Source organism: Amblyraja radiata, chromosome 15, assembly GCF_010909765.2.
Source record: "Amblyraja radiata isolate CabotCenter1 chromosome 15, sAmbRad1.1.pri, whole genome shotgun sequence".
NCBI classification, from domain to species: domain Eukaryota; kingdom Metazoa; phylum Chordata; class Chondrichthyes; order Rajiformes; family Rajidae; genus Amblyraja; species Amblyraja radiata.
Window position 1 is genome coordinate 47,646,848 of NC_045970.1, and position 22,072 is coordinate 47,668,919.

General features: G+C 46.3%; 1 protein-coding gene across 3 annotated transcripts in view; it reads right to left on the bottom strand.

Annotated features, from left to right (window-relative positions):
* prkg1 (protein kinase cGMP-dependent 1) overlaps positions 1–22,072 on the bottom strand; it is a 445,216-nt gene that overhangs the window by 85,865 nt on the left and 337,279 nt on the right. For all 3 annotated transcript variants that reach the window (XM_033034352.1, XM_033034353.1, XM_033034354.1), the window contains exon 7: positions 17,805–17,899. In XM_033034352.1, coding sequence (XP_032890243.1) covers positions 17,805–17,899 — 95 coding nt within the window. The remainder of the gene's footprint in view (positions 1–17,804; positions 17,900–22,072) is intronic.

Sequence of the window (22,072 nt, forward strand, 5' to 3'; positions counted from 1 at the left end):
TTCAAACCGGCACGTCGTTGGAATTGGGGAGGAAATAGCATGTATTTGGTTTAATGTGGACAGATTTGTGCATACAGATGACACAACAAAGATAGTGACCAGAATACATAAGGTGATACATTCAAATACATTTTAATTTAGTTTAGAGATACAGCATGAAAACAGACCCTTTTTCATAAGGTCATAAGTGATAGGAGCAGAATTAGGCCATTCGGCCCATCAAGTCTACACCGCCATTCAATCATGGCTGATCTATCTCTTCCTTCTAACCCCATTCTCCTGCCTTCTCCCCATAACCCTTGACACCCGTACTAAACAAGAATCTATCTAACTCTGCCTTAAAAATATACATTGAACTGGCCTCCACAGTCCTCTGTGGCAAAGGATCCAACAGATTCACCACCCTCTGACTAAACCGGTGTTCGATCCTGACTATGGGTGCTGTCTGAACGGAGTTTGCACGTTTTCCCTGTGGGTTTTCCCCGGGTGCTCCAGTTTCCAACCTACACTCTAAAGATGCCCAAGTTTGTAGGTTAATTGGCTTTGGTAAAGTTGTAAAATTCCCCCTAATGTGTAGGATAGTGCGAGTGTACGGGGTGATCACATGGTCGGCGCGGACTCGGTGATCCGACAGGTCTCTTTCCGCGCAGTATATCTCTAAAGTCTAACGTAAAGTCTAAAGAACCTGGAGGAAACTTATGCAGTCACAGGGAGAACGTGCAAACTCCGCACAGATAGCAGCCAAGGTCAGGAACGAACCGGGATGCTCTGGTGCTGTGAGGCAGCAATTCTACCGCTGCACCACTGTGACACCCTGATGTGGTTTTAAGTATCCATGGGCATTTTTATATAGAGCTTTTGACATAGAGATACCACCATTGTTCAACCTTCAGTTTTGGTCTCCAAATCTGAGGAAGGACATTATTGCCATAGAGGGAGTGCAGAGAAGGTTCACCAGACTGATTCCTGGGATGTCAGGACTTTCATATGAAGACTGGATAGACTCGGATTGTACTCGCTAGAATTTAGGAGATTGAGGGGCCACATCTAACTCCCTCTTAAATATAGCAATGAACTGGCCTCAACTACCTTCTGTGGCAGAGAGTTCCTGCAAGATGTTGGGGAAGTCCAGGACAAGAGGTCACAGCTTAAGGATAGAGGGGAAATCCTTTAGAACCGAGATGAGAAAAACATTTTTCACACAGAGAGTGGTGAATCTCTGCCACAGAAGGTAGTTGAGGCCAGTTCATTGGCTTTATTTAAGACAGAGTTAGATGTGGCCCTTGTGGCTAGAGGGATCAGGGGGTATGGAGAGAAGGCAGGTACGGGATACCGAGTTGGATGATCAGCCATGATCATATTGAATGGCGGTGCAGGCTCAAAGGGCCGAATAGCCTACGCCTGCACCTATTTTCTATGTTTCTATAACAATTCCTTTGACTGTAACATTGGTTAGTGAGGGTTCATAGTCCTGGAGGTATAATTGTCATTCATTAGCCATGTACGAGGCAAGGTAAATAGCTGCTCTCTGAGTAAATGGTGAGGCCGCGGGCTAGGATGTTTATTCATACAGTTGGAGACTTAATTGTAGGATGTACTTAAGACAAATGAAGTTTGTTCCTACACAACTAAACCTCAAAAATCTTGCCTGATTATACATAAAAAAGCAGCAGATTGTCATTGTTCAACAACGGTCCCTATGGGAACGCTTGAATTAAACTGCTTCTCCTCAACACATCCATTTCTTCAGCGAAGGGCTGCCAGAACAAAGGCAGCATTCTCACGACTGTGAATGTCGCCAAAGCATAAATGATCATTCTCATCGTGCATTTGTCGTGGGTTGCCGTCTGCTGAGATTGACTGCCGAGATTTCAACTGCAATTTCCTCCGGCATGTCAAAGAAGCTAAGAAGGCAAATCCTGCACGGGTCTGGAGTGTGGGAGAAAACCGGAGCCCCAAGCGGTGACAGTGTCGTATGTAGGAAGGAACTGCAGATGCTGGTTTACACCGAAGATGGACACAAAATGCTGGAGTAACTACCACTGCGCCACCGCCCTGCCCAACGTTCCTCGTAGAAGAAAGAAATGTCATGCAAACCCTGGCTGCTGCTGGCTTGAAACTTGGTATTTAAACGTGCAGGTTACCACGGATGATCTCCCAACGTTTCCACTGTGTTGGGAAATAGAGCATAAAACGGGGGTTGCACGACGGTGCCGTGGTGGAGTTGCTGGCCTCCCGGCACCAGGGACCCGGGTTCAATCCTAACTACGGGTGCTGCCTGTATGGAGTTTGTACATTCTCCCCGTGAATATGTGATTCTGTTCCATTCTGTTTTGTAGTTTTTTTTGCACAATCCGCAAGCATTGCCACTTTTCATTTCACTGCACATCTCGTATGTGCATGTGACGAATAAATTTGACTTGACCTGCGTGAGTTTTCTCTGTGAGTGCTCCGGTTTCCTCTCACACTCCAGACCCATACAGGTTTGTAGGTGAATTGGCTTGGTATAAATGTAAATTGTCCCTTGTGTGTGTAGGGTAGTGCCAGGGTACGGAAACAGTTGGTCGGCGCGGATTCGGTGGGCCAAAAGAGCTGTTTCCATGCTGTGTCTTTAAAGTCTAATGGAGCCACGGTTTAAGAATAAGGAGTAAGCCATTTGGAACGGAGATGAGGAAAACGTTTTTCACACAGAGAGTTGTGAGTCTGTGGAATTCTCTGCCTCAATGGGCGGTGGAGGCTGGTTCTCGGGATGCTTTCAAGAGAGAGCTAGACAGAGCTCTTGAAGATAGCGGAGTCAAAGGATATGGGGAGAAGGCAGGAACGGGGTACTGATTGTGGATGATCAGCCACGATCACATTGAACGGCGGTGCTGGCTCGTAATGGCCCACACCTATTGTCTACTGTCTCTTGAGCCACAAGAAACTGCAGATGCTGAAACGTTGAGTGAAAGACAAAGTGCTGGAGTAACTCAGTGAGTCTGGCAGCATCTGTGGAGGGAATGGAGATGTGTGGTGTTTTGGGTTGGAACCCTTCCAGAGATTGATTGTAATGGGTGGGCCGAAGCCAAGCAAATGTGTGGAGCCTGAGAATTGATGAGTCAGTGAGAAACGGCCAAACCTGAGACATCACCTATCCAGAGATGCTGCCTGACCCACTGAGTTACCCTGCACTTTGTGTCTTTTTTTTTTTTAAACCAGCATCTGCAGTTCCTTGTCTCCACTTCCTACTTTACTAGCTGCAGTTTCTACATAATAACAGAGAGGACATTTAACAAGAGCACTTAGAGCGGCACGGTGGTGCAGCGTTAGAGCTGCCGCCATACAGCGCCAGGGACCCGGGTTCTTCTTGGCTTGATGTCAGCTACCCAATGTGTCCATAGCTAGATCTCCATATCTGTTCGACCTCGCCATGACAAGAACATTGCGTTCACAGCTAAACCCTTTAGCACAAGCTCAATGAGTCAAATTCTATCGTGTATGAAGGGATAATTTATCAAATATTGTGGCACCTTCTATAATTGACGCGGTGTAATACTTTAGTAGGAAAACCCGACCTTTTTATACGTATTGTATTTAAATTCATTAAGCAACTGTTTGCCAACACAGTCGGTACATGATCCCCATCTTTAACATACAGTGCATTCAGAAAGTATTCAGACCCCTTCACTTTTTCCACATTTTGTTACGTTACAGCCTTATTCTAAAATGGATTAAAACATTTTTTTTATCATCATTCTACACACAATACCCCATAATAAATAAGTGAAACAAGTGTTTAGAAATTTTTGCAAAGTAATTAAAAGTAAATAACTGAAATATCACATTTACATCAGTATTCAGACCCTTTTCTCGCTACTTTGTTGAGGTACCTTAGGCAGTGGTTACAGCCTCAAGTTTTCTTGGGTACGACTCTACAAGCTTGGCACACCTGTATTTAGGTAATTTCTCCCTTTCTTCCCTGCAGATCCTCTCAAGCTCTGTCAGGTTGGATGGGGACCGTCGATGCACAGCTGTTTTCAGGTCCCTCTAGAGATATTTGATCGGATTCAAGTCCGGGCTCTGGCTGGGCCACTCAAGGACATTCACAGACTTGTCACGAAGCTACTAGTGCATTGTCCTGGCTGCGTGCTTAGGGTCATCGTCCTGTTGGAAGGTGAACCTCCGCCCCAAGTCTGAGGTCCTGAACGCTCTGGAGCAGGTTTTCATCAAGGATCTCTCTGTACTTTGCTCCGTTCATCTTTCCCTCGAACTTGACTAGTCTCCCAGTTCCTGCCGCTGAAAAACATCCCCACATCATGATGCTGCCTCCACCATGCTTCACCGTAGGTATGGTATTGTCCAGGTGATGAGCGGTACCTGGTTTCCTCCAGACGTGACACTTGGCATTCGGACCAAAGAGTTCAATGTTAGTTCTTCAGACCTTGTTTAGGTGCCTTTTGGCAAACTCCAAGCGGGCTGTCATGTGCCTTTTACTGAGGAGTGGCTTCCGTCTGGCCACTCTAACATAAAGGCCTGATTGGTGGAGTGCTGCAGATATAGTTGTCCTTCCGGAAGGTTCTCTCATCTCCACAGAGGAACTCTGGAGCTCTGTCAGAGTGACCATCGGGTTCTTGGTCACCTCCCTGACCAAAGCGCTATTCCCCCGATTGCTCAGTCTGGCCGGGCGTCCAGCTCTATCTAGAGTCCCGGTCCTTCAAAGTTCTTCCATTTAAGAATGACAGAGGCCACTGTGCTCTTTGGGGCCTGCAATGCTGCAGAAATTGTATTGTACCCTTCCCCAGATCTGTGTCTCGACACAATCCTGTCTCGGAGGTCTATGGACAATTCCTTTATCTTCACGGCTTAGTTTTTGCTCTGACATGCACCGTCAACTGTGGGACCTTATATAGACAGGTGTGTGCCTTTCCAAATCATGTCCAATCAATTTAATTTACCACTGGTGGACTCCAATCAAGTTGCAGAAACATCTCAAGGATAATCAATGGAAACATGATGCATCTAAGCTCAATTTTGAGTGTCATAGCAAAGGGTCTGAATACTTATGTAAATGTGATATTTCAGTTATTTATTTTTAATTACATTGCAAAAATTTATAACACCTGTTTCACTTTTATATTATGAGGTATTGTGTGTAGATTGATGATAACAAAAAATGAATTTAATCAATTTTAGGAAAAGGCTGTAACGTAACAAAATGTGGAAAAAGTGAAGGGGTCTGAATACTTTCAGAATGCACTGTATTTACTGAATTATTATTAACTAATATTATTGATTCCATTTATACCTCACGCTGCCTCGGCAAGGCCAGCAGCATAATCAAGGGCGAGTCGCAACCTGGTCAATCCCTCTTCTCCCCTCACCCATCAGGCAAAAGGTATAGAAGTGTGAAAACGCACACCTCCAGATTCAGGGGCAGTTTCTTCCCAGCTGTTACCAGGCAACTGAATCATCCTACCACAACCAGAGAGCAGTGCTGAACTACTATCTACCTCTTTAGTGACCCTCGGACTATCCTTGACCCGACTTTGCTGGCTTTACCTTGCACTAAACTTAATCATGTATCTGTTAATCCTGGCTAAAACCGAGTAGCCACGGTACCAAAATTTAGTAAGGACTCATGTATTGCTAGGCCATTTTAGTCAAGTCTGGTGTGCTCTGCAGAAATAAGAAGCTTCTGAATGGTGCCAATAGGTCTAGGGCCCAGATCGAGCCAGCACCGCCATTCAATGTGATCATGGCTGATCATCCCCAATCAGTACCCCATTCCTGCCTTCTCCCCATATCCCCTGACTCCGTTATTTTTAAGACCCCTATCTAGCTCTCTCTTGAAAGCATCCAGAGAACCTGCCTCCACCGCCCTCTGAGAGAGAATTCCACAGACATAGAGAAATAGAGAAATAAAAGAGGGAGAGAGAGAGAGAGAGAGAGAGAGATAAAGAGAGATGGATAGATCAAACTAGAGAGATATAGAGATGGATAGAACTGGATAGAGAGGTGGATAGAGAGAAAGATAAATAGATAGATATAGCGAGAAATAGAGATAGGAATAGAGAGAAAAATATAGAGTGAGAGAGAGAGAGAGAGAGAGAGAGAGAGAGAGAGAGAGAGAGAGAGAGAGAGAGAGAGAGAGAGAGAGAGAGAGAGAGAGAGAGAGAGAGAGAGAGAGAGAGAGAGAGAGAGAGAGAATTTGTAAACAGCAAAGTAACCCTTGAAAGCGATATATGATTGAGTCGATGAGAGAGCAAACGCAGGATCAAGACATGGCGGTAACGCAGCCAATATTCAGATGACCTTCACTGGGTCTAAGCTGGTCCGCATCGCCGAGATGTGTTCGAGATGAGCACCGAACCTTTCTATCCATGAGACGAGCTGATCTCAATCGTGGGTTCACTGGGGCATGGTGACCAGCGTGGCCTGGCAAGATATGCAGACAGCGCTGCTGCACTGCATATAAAGCACGGAAGGCATCCCACTTGGTATTCCCCACCAACATTCGCTCAGACGCTGCTCTCGTTGGAGGATGATATTTAGGCTGTAAATTATAATAAAAATTCTATTTGTCGGGAGCCGCCTGTCAGCTCACCCCAGGGAAGGATTGTTAATTTCCGTGTCTCATCTGTGATTTCTTGCAGATTATTTCATGGCAATAGGCACAGAATGCTGTAGTCGGTAACTCAGCAGGACAGGTAGCATCTCTGGAGTGAAGGAATGGGTGACGTTTCGGGTCGAGTCCCTATTTCACGGCAATATTCACTACAAGAGCCCTTTCTCAATTAGCACATGGGAGGCTTTTTGGGACTTTGAGAGAGATGCCGCTTGGGAACAGGCCCTTCGGCCCATTATATTCCATCTTCCATGTCGTGCCGACTCACTCAGTTCATGTGTAGGAAGGAACTGCAGGTGCTGGTTTAAACCGAAGATAGACACAAAAAGCTGGAGTAACTCAGCGGGACAGGCAGCATCTCCGGAGAGAAGGAACGGGTGACGTTTCAGGTGGTGACCCTTCTTCAGGCTGGTTAGGGAGAAGGGAAACGAGAGATATGGACGATGATGTGGAGAGATAATGAACAATGAATGAAAGATATGCAAAAGCTTTTCGTTTTCCACCCAATAAACAGCTATTAATGGCGTGATTCCTTTATCAACGTTACTTTTTTGCATATCTGTCATTCATGGTTCCGTATCTCTCCACATCATCGTCTATATCTCTCGTTTCCCTTATCCCTTACCAGTCTGAAGAAGTGTCTCGACCCGAAATGTCACCCATTCCTTCTCACTAGAGATGCTGCCCCACTGAGTAACTCCATTTTTTTGTGTCTATCTTCACTCAGTTTATGCTTTAGGCTTTGGAGATGTAGCACGGAAACAGGCTCTTTGGCCCCTTTTACCCAACTCATATTCCATCTTCCATGTTCTTGCTTACTCAGTTGATGCTTTAGACTAGACTTCAGAGATGCAGCGTGGAAACAGGCCATTCGGCCCTACAGAGGCCGCGCTAACCAGAGAGATAAAACTAGATAAAAAGAAGATTGGGGAGGAATCAAAATGGTCAACAGGAGCAGGGGCGGAAAACACGGGGGTCCAGAGGGGACAAGTCCCCCCCATGTTTTGAGAGGTGGGGGACATCCCCCCCAAGTTTTTGTAATCCCGATTTTAAAATCTCCGCTTTTAGCGCTGGATTGAGCCTCATAAGCCTCGCGCGTGTGTGTGAGTGTGCGCATGCGTGCGTGGCCGCCAAAACATTGTGTCCCCCGTCCCCTCCATGTTTTGATAGCGAGTTCCGCTCTTGACCCGGAGATCCAGTAGGCTCCGGCGGACCAAGTGCAGGTGTAAGTAAAGCTCATAAGTTCATAGGAGCAGAGTGAGGCCATTTGCCCCATAACCACTGACATCGGTACTAATCAAGAATCTGTCGACTTCCGCCTTAAAAATAGCCATTGACATGACCTCCACAGCCGTCTGTGGCAAAGAATTCCACAGATTCACCACCCTCTGACTAAAGAAATTCCTTCTCATCTCCTTTCTAAAGGTATGTCCTTTTCATCAGAGGCTGTGCCCTCTGGTCCTCGACTCTCCCACTCGTGGAAACATCCTCTCCATATCCGCTCTATCCAGGTCTTTCACTATTCGGCTAGTTTAAATGAGGTCTCCCCCTCCCCCCCCCCCCCCTGATCTTTCTAAACTCCAGCGAGTGCAAGCCCAGTGCCGACAAACGCTCATCATATGTTAACACAATCATTCCAAATGCTCTTTAAAATAATGGCACAAAATCTCTTACATCTGCCTCAGAGAAGATGTTGCTGTAGTCAGTGTTTCATCTGCAAAAAGATACCGAATAGTGGAAGGCCTGGATGGGGTGGAAGTGGAGAGGATGTTTCCACTAGTGGGAGAGTCTAGGCCCAGAGGTCATGGCCTCAGAATTAAAGGACGTTCCTTTAGGAAGGAGATGAGGAGAAATCTATTTAGTCAGCAGGTGGTGAACCTGTGGAATTCCTTGCCACAGAAGGCTGTGGAGGCAGAGTTACTGGGTATTTTTAAGGCACAGATAGATACATTCTTGATTAATACAGGTGTCAAGGGTTATGGGGAGAAGGCAGGAGAATGGGGTTAGGAGGAAGAGATAGATCAGCCATGAGTGAATGGCGGAGTAGACTTGATGAAGCGAATGGCCTAACTCTGCTCCGATCACTAATGAATTTACATATTCAGCATATATTCAGCATGATGCAATTTTCCCCACCCTACTGCATTGCAAGCCTGGATAATTGTATTCACAACTCTAGTATACGACCTGAACCCTTAGTCTTAAATTGTATCTAATTGATATATACTCATAACTTATATTTCAATTAGCATGCATTATCCTCACTGAATTAAATTAATATGTGCATTAATCTTTGGAAAACAAGAAAAATTAACTGCTCAATAACTTATTCAACAAGTACTTATTAAATCACATTAGTTTCATTCATAAACGGAACCCTCCTCATTAGTGCAACTAATGTGCCCTCCAGAAATTGAAGTTCGTGTTTGAGTTCATGAAAATGAAATCATTAGTTTAGTTTTGTTTAGAAATACAACGGGGAATCAGGCCCTTCTGCCCACCGAGCCCGTGCTGACCAGCGATCACCTGTACACTAGCTCTATCCTACACACTAGGGACAATTTACAGAAGGAAATTAGCCGACCTGAATTCGGGCCTGGCCGCGGGCCAGTGGACGACAACGTCGGGAGCTCGCAGGTCACAGGTTGGTGACCTGTTTTCTGGAGCTCCCACAACTACAGCTGCGTCCGCTGGACTGGAGGGCGGCAGCCTTGGCAGCTTCGACCACCCCGGGCCACGGAGCTTGAATCGGCCCGTTCGCGGAGCTCGGTTGAGCCGTGGGACTTACTCACCATCATCCGGTGGGGTAACAACATCGGAAGCCTGGATCACCTCAGCGCAGAGGGAGAACAAGGAGGGAAGAGACAGAGACTTTAAGACTTTTGCCTCCATCACAGTGAGGAGGTGCCTGGTGAACTTACTGTGGTGGATGTTAATTTGTGTTTATTGTATGTTTCGTTATTTATTATTATATTTATGACTGCAGGCAACGAAATTTCGTTCAGACCGAAAGGTCTGAATGACAATAAAGGAATCCAATCCAATCCTACAAGCCTGCACGTCTTTGGAATGTGGGAGGAATCCGGAGCACCCGAGAAAACCCACGCAGGTTACGGGGAGAACGTACAAACTCCGTACAGACAGAGGCCGTAGTCAGGATTGAACCCGGGTCTCTGGCGCTGTAAGGCAGCAACTCTACCCATTGTGCCACCGTGCTGCCCTTTCACAGTTGCTGATTACCCACTAAGTACCTCTGGCAGTGATCAGAGTCACCGCAAACTACTTAGCTGTATCTTATTTAGCAAGCTGTAAGGAGAAACCTGGGTGAATGGCCAACACCAACAAATGAGAACATCAGTACTATGTATTTAGGCATGGTTTTGCCTAAAATTCCAAAGATTAAAAGTAAATCAGCTGGTGGATGGTGGCTGCCTAATGCCCCTGTCTGCCTTAGGCAAATTTTTAGGCGACTACAGGCGGCTAGGCTGTCGCCACATGGTCGCTGGGGTGTCGCCTGTACGGTCGTGAATCGTCTCCTCAGTCGCCCAAAGAATCGTAGCGTTTTTCTGGTCGGCGCTGAATTTTGAAATGTTCAAAACTTTTCGGCGACAGTCGGCGACTGTTGGCTTGACGCCAATGAGCGTAGCTTCGTTTCTCCTGACGTAGGTGGGGTCATAGGTTGTCGCCGGTGCTGACTTCGGTGAATTCCCTTGGCGACTATCTACGTCAACCTACATCAACCGGAGACAGGTACCGGCAACTGATTTGTTTTACCTTGTGGACGTAGGTTGTCATAGGTGGACGTCCTAATGGGTCGCCGGTTGTCAGTAGCTTGCCGCAGCTTGACGTTGATTAGGTGGTAGGTTGTTGTAGGCATTGTCAGAGACTGTCGAAGGGGGGGGGGTCCAGTCACCGTTTTTTCGGCGACCTGCTACGACTATAACAGTTGTCGGCAGTCGCCGAAACAATCGCCTAAGTGGGACAGACCCATTACAGTGCCAGAGACCCGGATTCGACCCTGACTACAGGTGCTGTCTGTACGGAGTTTGTATCCTCTCTCCGTGACCTGCTAAACATAACGAAACATCCCAACCCAAAATGGCACATATCCTTCCTGCCACAATTTCTGCCTGACTCGCTGAGTTACTCGAGCGCCTTGTCTTTTGTACTTACTAAACTTCATTCAGATTTTTTAATTTAGTTTAGTTTAGAGATATAGTGTAGGAATAGGCCCTTCGGCCCACCGAGCCCATGCCGACCAGCGTACACACTAGCTCTATCCTACACACTAGGGGCAATTTACAGAAGCCGATTAACCTACAAACCTGCACGTCTCCGGAGTGTGGGAGGAAACCGGAGCACTCGAAGAAAACCCACGCAGTCACGGGGAGAACGTACACACTCCCGTGCAGACAGCACCTGTAGTGAGGATCGAACCCGGGTCTCTGGCGCCGTGAGGCAGCAACTCTACTGCTGCGCCACCATGCCGTCCCAATACTGGCACTGAGCCCAACAGACGTTCAACATCACCGTTAGGCTGCCTTACGTTAAAAGCTTCAGAAGCATGCGCATCGGATAATTTAATTTCCCTACTAAATCAAAAGACCAGGACAAATTCGGACATCAGCTTCTTGGGTTCCACAGCGATTAAAGCCCCATTAACGTGCTGGCTCTGTGACGTAACCACCGCGGAAATTGAATCGCAGCCAATGCAACTCCAATGTTCCTGCTTTACGGGGATGGATTGCCGTCTCCACAGCGTACTTTAAGCACCATTAACCTGCTCACAACGGCACTTTATTAACCCCTGCAGGTGTCAGCAGGCCAGAAGAAGGAAAGAAATATGGCAAAACCTCTCCACCCTCGCTCTTCTCTCGAGGCGGGTCGAAGATGGGGTCGGTACGGAGAGGACACGGGCCGTGCTAACGAGAAGTGTGCAGGAATGAGGGAAAGATTGTTTTAAAACTTGCAGAATCTAGACACCTGAAATAAAAGCAAAAAATGGTGGGGAAAAAAATCAGCAGGTCAGGCAGCATCTGCAGAGATAGAACAATTTCAGGTTCAGGACCTATGATATATATGTAATAAAATGTCAATGGCTCGGCTAGCAGTGATCAGCTTCACTTACGTCCTGGAACGGCTTGAGTTGGAGCACTATACCTCCCGTGAGGGCTACGGGTAGGGAACGGATGCGTTGGGGGGGCAGACCAAACGGGTCTGCACTTGGTCCAGTATATCCAGTAGATCCAGTAGATAAGTGGTCCAGTAGATGGGACTAGGGGAGAATAAGTGTTCGGCACAGACTAGAAGGGCCGAGATGGCCTGTTTCCGTGCTGTAATTGTTATATGGTTATATGGTTATAATAACACGATGGGTGTATGGAACAAGCTGCCAGAGGAGGTAGTTGAGGCTGGGACTGTCCCAATTGAAGAAACAGTTAGACGGGTACATGGATAGGACAGGTTTGTAGGGATATGGGCCAAACACAGGGAGGTGGGACTAGTGTAGCTGGGACATGTTGGGAGCAAGTTGGGTTGAAGGGCCTGTTTCCATGCTATATCACTCCATTACTCTAAACAGGAACTGCAGATGCTGATTTATACCAAAGATAGACACTAAATTCTGGACTCATTCGCGGTTGGGTCTGGCAGCATCTCTGGAGAAAATGGACAGGCGACATTTCAGCTTAGGACAGGTCGAAGATGGATCCTGACCCGAAATGTTGTCAGTCCATTTCCCTCCGTGAATGGTGCCTGACGCATTGAGCTCTTCCAACTCTTTGTGTTTAGCTCAAGAATCAAATCATCTGCAGTCTCTCGTGCCTATCTTGAATGATTTCATATGCTTCTATTTAGAATTAGAGATATTAGAAGGTAATTCTCACCATCTGGATGGTAATCCGCTAGAATATATCACTGATTATAACCCTGATGAGTTTAATGGACAGAAGCTAGAGTGGCAATCAGTTCTAATGGGGCGTAAACCAAGAAGGCGTGTGTATATTAAGACGGTTTAACTGCGTTACATTCTCAGCAATCACCTCCTTTGTCTGTCTCCAGTCTTGCATTCCTCCACAATTTTCCCCTCAAAATTCCTTTTAGGATCATATAATCACAGAATATGTGCGGCACTGTGGGTCAGCGGTGGAGTTGCTGCTTAAACGCCCAGTCCCACTTGGCCATCATTTGCGCCTCATTTGCGTGCCTCAATCACGCGTCATCATGGCGTCTGGTGAGCGGGACGTCATTAGAATACCCTGCGGCGCTTGGCGGCGCATGGTTACGCACGGTGACGTAACCATGCGTCACCATGCATTACACGTGAGACGTCGGGACGTCAGCGTGCGTACGCGATACATCACGCAGGTGGCGAGCGAGGATTTTGTGCAACACGAAATCCTGGACCGCCGCGTGATACCACGTGCAACTCCACGCCTCTCCATGCGCCCGTCCTGCGTTACCCACACGCTGCCCGTGCGTCCAAAAGGGCCTGTTCCACATAGGCGACTTTTCAGCGGACTGTCTGCGACCTTCAAGCTCGCGGCACTCGCCTGAAAAACCGCAAACTGAAATGGCGACCATCAGCGGAACACACACACACAAACACACAATCACATCGCAAAGGTGGGGGCCACGGAAAGTGGGGGAGTGCTGTCTGTAATTCACACGGTGCAAAGGCAAGGTGATACAGACACACACCGCGATGAACAGGAAGGTTAAAGACGGCTAGCACAGAGTACGGTAATTCTTTAAAAGAGCGGGGAGAAGGGGGGATAAGGGGGGAGAAGGGGAGGGGGGGGGAGAAGGAGTGGAGAAACTATTAAGAAGCCAGACCACTTTTAATAAGCCAGGGATACACAGCTGGGAAGTTCGGCGGGCATTTAACATTACCGGTCGGTTTTCCTTGGTTCTGAAAACTCGTGCTTACGTTTTTTTCCCCCAATGAGCAAATGAAAATGCCGGGTCAACAAAGGAGATTAACTAAAACTACCTAAGGCTACCTCGACTACCTACAACTACATGGTGACCCCACTACAACTGCACCTACGATTACAAAAGTATTGATTTTCTCCATGGCGGCCAGTTTTTGGTCGCAGACAATTCTTCAACATGTTGAAAAATTTGCTGCGACCATCCTGAGGCCGCGACGAGTTCCCAGAATGCAGAGTCTCCTGCACTCGCCTAAAAAGTTGCCTAAGTGGGACAGGCAGGCCAAAATCTTGTTACGGTCCTCGATTCAAAAATATTACCTATCCATGTTCTCCAGAGATGCTGCCTGACCTGCCTGATTACTCCAGCACTCTGTGTCCTTTTGTGCATTAACCAGCGCCTGCAGTTCTTTGTTACGACAAGCTCATTTTATTGTGGGTCAGTATCTTTGGGAAACCATGTTAAAAAACCATCAGCTTAATGCAGTGCAGTACATGTGTCAACAAAACGAGCCTAGTTTCAGCAGTTAATTTTGAAGGCAACACTACTTTCTTTAGTGTTTAGTGAGTGCAGCGTAGGTTCACCAGGTTAATTCCCGGGATGGCGGGACTTTCTTATGTTGAGAGAATGGAGCGGCTGGGCTTGTATACTCTGGAATTTAGAAGGATGAGAGGATATCTTATTGAAACATATAAGATTATTAAGGGTCTGGACATGCTGGAGGCCGGAAACATGTTCCCGATGTTGGGGGAGTCCAGAACCAGGGGCCACAGTTTAAGAATAAGGGGTAGGCCATTTAGGACTGAGATAGAAACATAAAACCATAGAAACATAGAAAATAGGTGCAGGAGGAGGCCTTTCGGCCCTTCGAGATAAGAATAAGGGGAAAGCCATTCAGAACGGAGATTAGGACATTTTTTTTCACACAGAGAGTTGTGAGTCTGTGGAATTCTCTGCCTCAGAGGGTGGTGGTGGCTGGTTCTCTGGATGCTTTCAATAGAGAACTAGACAGAGCTCTTAAAGATAGTGGAGTCAGGGGATATGGGGAGAAGGCAGGAACGGGGTACTGATTGTGGATGATCAGCCATGATCACAAGCTGGCTCGAAGGGCCGAATGGCCTACTCCTGCACCTATTGTCTATTGTCTATTGTCTTAGTTTAGAGATACAGCATGGCAACAGGCCCTTCGGACCACCGAGTCTGCGCCGAACAGTGATCCCTGTACACTAACACTATCCTACACACACTGGGGACAATTTACATGTTTTCCAAAGCCAATTGACCTACAAACCTGTACGTCTTTGGAGTGTGGGAGGAAACCGGATATCCTGGAAAACAAACCCACGGGGAGAACGTACAAACTCCGTACAGACAGCACCCCTAGTCAGGATTGAACCCGGGTCTCTGGTGCTGTGAGGCAGCAACTCTACTGCTGCACCACCGTGCCGCCCCAATCCGCAAGGATGATATTACATTTCAACTTAAATCTTGATAAACTCAAAACTGAAGCCTGAAATCAGAACAAATAGAAAGAAAATCCATTCACATATGCTGTAAAAAAACACATGAAGAACAGGCTCATCTTTCATCTTTCCAATTTATTTTCCCCGCGTCTCTGGACCTCATCCCTTGATGGGGGAGTGGAGGACAAGCGACAGCTGGACCCGATGATGGCGGCACGGTGGCGCAGCGGTAGAGTTGCTGCCTTACAGCGCCAGTGACCCGGGTTCGATCCTGACTACGGGTGCACGGAGTTTGTACGTTCTCCCCGTGCCCTGCGTGGGTTTTCCCTGGGAGCTCCGATTACCTCCCACACTCCAAAGACGTGCAGGTTTTGTCGGCCAATTGGCTTTAATAATATTGTAAATTGTCCCTAGTGTGTAGGATAGTGTTAATGTTCATGGTGATCGCTGGTCGACGCGGAGGCAGTGGGACTGAAGGGCCTTTGTCCATGCCGTATCTCTAAACTAAATAAAACTAAACCAAAGATAAAACTAGCGTGAATGGGTGATCGATGGTCGTTGTGGGCTCAGTGGGCTGAAGGGCCTGTTTCTAGGCTGTACCTATAAACGGCACTAAACTAAACATAGAATGAATGTGAATGGGTGATCGATGGTCAGTTCAGCGTGGATCCGATGAGCTGAAAGGCATGTTTCCATGCTGTATCTCTAAACTAAACTAATCTAAATTAAACAAAACAGAATGAATGAGGTTGAACACAAATTGGAGGAACAGCATCTCATATTTCGCTTGGGCAGCTTACAGCCCTGTGGTATGAATTTGATTTCTCTCATTTCAGGAAGCCGCACTTCAGCATTCCCTCTCTCTCTATCCCTCTCCAACCCACAGTGCACTAGCTTTTCATTTTCACCTTGCAAACAGTCTGTCTCCTATGTCATACAAACTTACAAAATTCTTAAGGGGTTGGACAGGCTAGATGCAGGAAGATTATTCCCGATGTTGGGGAAGTCCAGAACTAGGGGGTCACAGTTTAAGGATAAGAGGGAAGTCTTTTAGGACCGAGATGAGAAAATCATTTTTTACACAGAGAGTGGTGAATCTGTGGAATTCTCTGCCACAGAAGGTAGTTGAGGCCAGTTCATTGGCTATATTTAAGAGGGAGTTAGATGTGGCCCTTGTGGCTAAAGGGATCAGGGAGTATGGAGAGAAGGCAGGGATGGGATACTGAGTTGGATGATCAGCCATGATCATATTGAATGGCGGTGCAGGCTCGAAGGGCCGAAAGGCCTACTCCTGCACCTATTTTCTATGTTTCTATGTTTCTATGTCATCATCATTTTTTTGCATATCTTTCATTCATTGTTCGTTATCTCTCCACATCACCGCCTATATCTCTCGTTTCCCTTATCCCTAAACCAGTCTGAAGAAGGGTCTCGACCCGAAACATCACCCATTCCTTCTCTCCAGAGTTGCCGCCTGCCCCGCTGAGTTACTCCAGCGTTTCGTGTTTACCTTCCTTCGATTTAAACCAACATCTGCAGTCCTTTCCTACACATAGAACGAATGTGAACGGGTGATCGATCGATGGTCGATGGGCTGAAGGGCCTGTTTCTATATTGTATGTGTCAAGCAATCAAAAACAAACCTCCAAAGGATTTAGTTCACGTCAGAAAGGAACCCCCAGGACTGGGTCATGTAGCAATGAAGTGCAGTAATCCATAGTTCAACGTATTGTAATGGACCGTAAAAGAGCATGCAATCAAGCAGAGATCTGAGGCTTTGTTCTTGTTTTATGATCATCCAAGCTCAGTGGGGACACTCTGGTAATACGCTCTAAATATACCACTGCAAACACTAGGCAGTATCATGTTTGCCTAGTGGGTTTCGGCCCGAAACGTCGCCTATTTCCTTCGCTCCATAGATGCTGCTGCACCCGCTGAGTTTCCCCAGCAATTTTGTGTACCTTCATGTTTGCCTGCGATTGCTTCAATAGCATAGCAACACTCCAACATTAAAGACCCACGTGGGGACTTGTCTTCAGCCCGCTGTGTCTTGGCAATAAGGGCCGAAAATTGATACTCCTTGCAACGAGAAATTAATTGATACCAACCTCTGTAGTCATTCAGTGCTCCACCATCTGCAGTTGCTTTCTACACATATGTACAGTGTGCTGGTGCCTTAGATTATTGATTAGAACGGGTGTCAGAGGTTAAGAATAAGGGGTAAGCCATTTAGAACGGAGACGAGGAAACACTTTTTCACACACACAGTTGTGAGTCTGTGGAATTCTCTGCCTCACCAGAGGCCGGTTCTCTGGATACTTTCAAGAGAGAGCTAGAGAGGGCTATTAAAGATAGCAAAGTTAGGGGATATGGGGAGAAGGCAGGAACGGGGTACTGATTGGGGATGATCAGCCATGATCACATTGAATGGCGGTGCTGGCTCGAAGGGCCAAATGGCCTACTCCTGCACCTCTTGTCTATTGTCTATTATGGGGAGAAGGCAGGAAGGAGAATGGGGTTAGGAGGGAGAGATAGATCAGCCATGATTGAATGGCGGAGTAGACTTAATGGACTGAATGGCCTAATTCTACTCCTATCCCTTATGATCTGTTCTATGATCATTGCCTTCCTGTAGAACAGTGAATTGACTTTTATGTAAAAAGTTGGAAAGGATGTCGTCTTGATCCTCTGTAAAACTCATTTTAACTGCATTCATTCCACTTAAACATTAATGTAACCGCTACTGTGAAACGCTATTAAGCAGGATTTTATGGGCGTCTTGTAAGTACAATTACGAGTGAACTTACCCCTGAAGAGCCTTCTCTCCAAACCAATCTCCCTTCCCCAACGTGCGAAGTAATGCAGCTTCCTCGTTTGACGATTCTTCCTGAGTTACATTCACCTGCCAACAAACCAAAGCGCATCGTCACTTATTGTACTGAGAATGCACATCACTGCTCTTCAATCCCAATTTCCCTCTCCAGTTTGTCCCGGTGTACAGTGGGGAGAATATTGACCGGTTGCATCGCGGCCTGGTTCGACAACTCGAACGCACAGGAGCGAAGAAGTCTGCGAAAAGCGGTGAACGCTGCCCGGTCCGTCGCGGGTACTGACCTCCCCACCGTCGAAGGGACCTACAGGAAAAGGCAGCTAGCATCGTCGGAGGCCCACACCACGCTGCCCACACACACATTTCACCCCTGCCATCAGGAAGAAGGTACAGGAGCCCGCAAACGGTAATGTCCTGTTTCAGCAGCAGCTACCTCTCCACAACCATCACTACACTACATTACAACCTTCAAATAGACACCAAATAGAAGATAGACACAAAGTGCTGGAGTAACTCAGTGGGTTAGGTAGCATCTTTGGAGGAAAATGATGATTTGGGTCCAGATTGGTCTGAAGAAGGGTCCAGACCTGAAACAGCACCCACAATGCTGATGCTGCCTGACCCACTGAGTTCCTTCAGCACTTTGTGTTAATCTTTGGTATAAACCAGTGTCTGCAGTTCCTTTCTACACACATGGATGTTGTTGCCTGGCTAACCTGTTGATTTAGGTTAGGGTTAACGTTAACTCGGCAGCATGGGGCAGCAGTGGAGTTGCCGCCTTACAGGGCTCGCAGCGCCGGAGACCCGGGTTTGATCCCGACTACGGGTGTTGTCTGTATGGAGTTTGTACGTTCTCCCCGTGACCACGTTGGTTTTCTCCTAGATCTTCGGTTTCCTCCCACGCTCCAAAGACGTCCAGGTTTGTAGATAAATTGGCTTGGTGTATGTGTAAATTGTCCCTACTGTGTGTAGGATAGTGTTAATATGTGAGGATCGCTGGTCGGCACGGACCCGGTGGGCTGAAGGGCCTGTTTTTGTGCTCTATCTCTAAGCTAAACTATTCTTAGGCCCCCTTCGATCGTGGCTGATCATGGGTATTTCCAGGGTGCTACTCCCTATATGGAGGACGCCTGTGCGTGATTTTGTTTAACGTGGGGAGACTGGTGCGCAGACAACCACCACACGGTCCTTGACAGATCTAGGTCAGGATCCAGTGGAACAGAGTCCAAGACGACCGGAGACCCTTTTCTGCTGCAGCCTTCATCCGCCTTCCCAGCCGTTGTGACGCTCCACTAAGGTCAGCCATCGTCCTCCGCCTGTTCCACCGTCGAGGTCTTGGTTGGATTGCTCTTTGTCAGTGACCTCCCCCTCGACCTTACCGCCATAGGTGGCCCTACCAGGAGCATAGCTCCAGACGGCATCGCTCTCAGGATCACAGGTCCACACAAGCTTCTCCACCACGACAAGGTGACAATCCACGGAGAACAAAACTAAACTAAACTAAACTTAACTCACTCACTGCAAAGTAAGAAGGACATTGTTTAGACATTCTGTTCTGTTCCATATTCTAGTTTACTCATGTAACATCAACTTATTTTAGCCGAGGAAAGAGTGGAAAGAGTATAGAGAAGACTCACAAGGTTGCTGCCAGGACCCGAGGCCCTGATCTATAGGGGGAGGTTGAGTTTATTCCTTGCGTAGAAGGCTAACGGGTGATCTTATAAATGTGTATAAAATAATGTGTGGAATTTAGATTAGTTTAAAGATACAGCACGGAAACAGGCCCTTTGGCCCACAGAGTGCACGCCGACCAGCATCCCGACTACGGGTGCTGACGGTACGGAGTTTACTAGCACTATCCTATGGACTAGGGACAATTTACAATTTTTTACCAAAGCCAAATTAAACTACAAACCTGTACGTCTTTGGAGTGTGGGAGGAAACCGAGGCACTTGGAGAAAACCCACGCAGGTCATGGGCTGAAAGGCCTGTTTCCGTGCTGTATCTCTGAACTAAACTAAACTAAAATAAACTAAATAAAATAAATAAATAAAATAAATTAAATAAATAAATAGATAAATAAATAGATAAATAAATAGATTAAAAATGGATAGATAAATAAATAAACAGATAAATAAATAAATAAATAAATAGATAGATTGAAATAAACTAAAATAAAAGAAACTAAAATAAACGTTGTCGCCCACACAAGATTCCAGCATCTGCAGTACCTTGTGTTTAGAAAGTGTTGATGTGCACGGAATCCTTTACTATTGTGTGCACACATTAATATTCATAATTGCGCATAATATATGAATTATCTTGCAAGAAGTGAACCGTAAATTTTCATAAGAGTTAAGGCTTGAAGGAAGATAAAGCAAATATTAATAAAGCGACAAAAGATTTTCATTTAAAATTATTCATTTTGTACCCTACATTGTCCAAATGTAGAATTGTGACGTAGCCAATAAGTATGTTAGAATCAACTTTGAGGTCAAATTGTCAGTGAAGGCCATGGAGTGGACAAGTGAGATGATCGATCTACAGGCACCAACAGCATTGTGCACCTTCATTGGATGAATCTAAAATTAATCCTTCATTTTATAGTTGGGAAGCATCACTGCATTGTTTGGGAACACCTTCATCCATTAGACAATAGACAATAGGTGCAGGCGTAGGCCATTCGGCCCTTCGAGCCAGCACCGCCATTCACTCTGATCATGGTTGATCATCCACAATCAGTACCCCGTTCCTGCCTTCTCCCCAAGACCACAAGAAATTGCAGAGATTTGTGGACGCTGCCCAGACCATCACGCAAACCAACCTCCTTTCCATTGACTCCATCTACACTTCACGCTGCCTCGGCAAGGCCACCAGCATAATCAAGAACCAGTCTTGTCCCCGGCCACTCTCTCTTCTCCCCTCTCCCATCAGGCAAGAGGTACAGATGTTTGAAAACGCACACCTCCAGATTCAGGGACAGTTTCTTCCCAGATGTTATCAGGCAACTGAATGGTCCTCTCATCAGTTAGAGTGCGGTCCTGACCTCCCATCCACCTCATTGGAGACTTTTAAAACTATCTTTAATCAGAGATAGACACAAAAATGCTGGAGCAACTCAGCGGGGCAAGCAGAATCCCTGGAGAAAAGGAACCTATTCCTTGTCTCCAGAAGCTGCCAGATCTGCTGAGTTGCTCCAGCATTTTGTGTCTCTCTTCGGTATAATCCAGCATCTGCAGTTCCTTTTTGCAAATCTTTAATCAGACTTTGCTGGACTTTATGCAGGAAAAATGTTCCCCATGTTGGGGGAGTCCAGAACCAGGGGTCACAATTTTAGAATAAGGTGTAGGCCATTTAGGACTGAGATGAGGAAAAACTTTTTCACCCAGGGTGTTGTGAATCTGTGAAATTCTTTGCCACAGAAGGCAGTGGAGGCCAATTCACTGGAGGTTTCCAAGAGAGAGTTAGATTTAGGCTAACGGAATCAAGGGATATGTGGAAAAAGCGGGAACGGAGTAATGATTATGGATGATCAGCCATGATCATATTGAATGGCTGTGCTAGCTTAAAGGGCCGAATGGCCTACTGCTGCACCTATTTTCTATGTTTCTATGTTTATCTTGGACTAAATGTTATACCTTTTATCCTGAATCTGTACACGGTGGACAGCTAGAATGGAATCATGTATAGTGTATCCACTGACTGGATTGCACTCAACACAAAAGCTTTTCACTGTACCTCGGTACACGTGACAATAATAAACTGAACTATCATTTATTCTTGGTCCTTTATATAATGATAATGGTCTCAAGTCTTGACCTCAATTGCTCAAAACTGAAAGAGTAACAGGTTTGAGATTGAACCTGCAAATGTAGTCAATAATCTCATTGACATGAAAAATATCATAATTAAACAATTAGATGCGGAAAGACAGCATTCAGATTAAATTAAATTACAATGCAAATGGCATTAATAATTCTGTGTGGTTAAATTAATGCTTTTGCAGATAGAAGCTAAAAATGGCTTCGCAGGCTGAATGTTAATATTTCGAGTTCCATCGATACCAGTTTTGACTTTACACTTTTAGACTTCAGAGATACAGTGCAGAAACAGGCCCTGCGGCCCACCAAGTCTGCGTCAACCAGGGATCATCACTTGCACTAACTAGCACTATCCTACATAAAACAGACAATATACAATTTTACCGAAGCCAATTAACCTACAAAACCTGTAGGTCTTTAGATT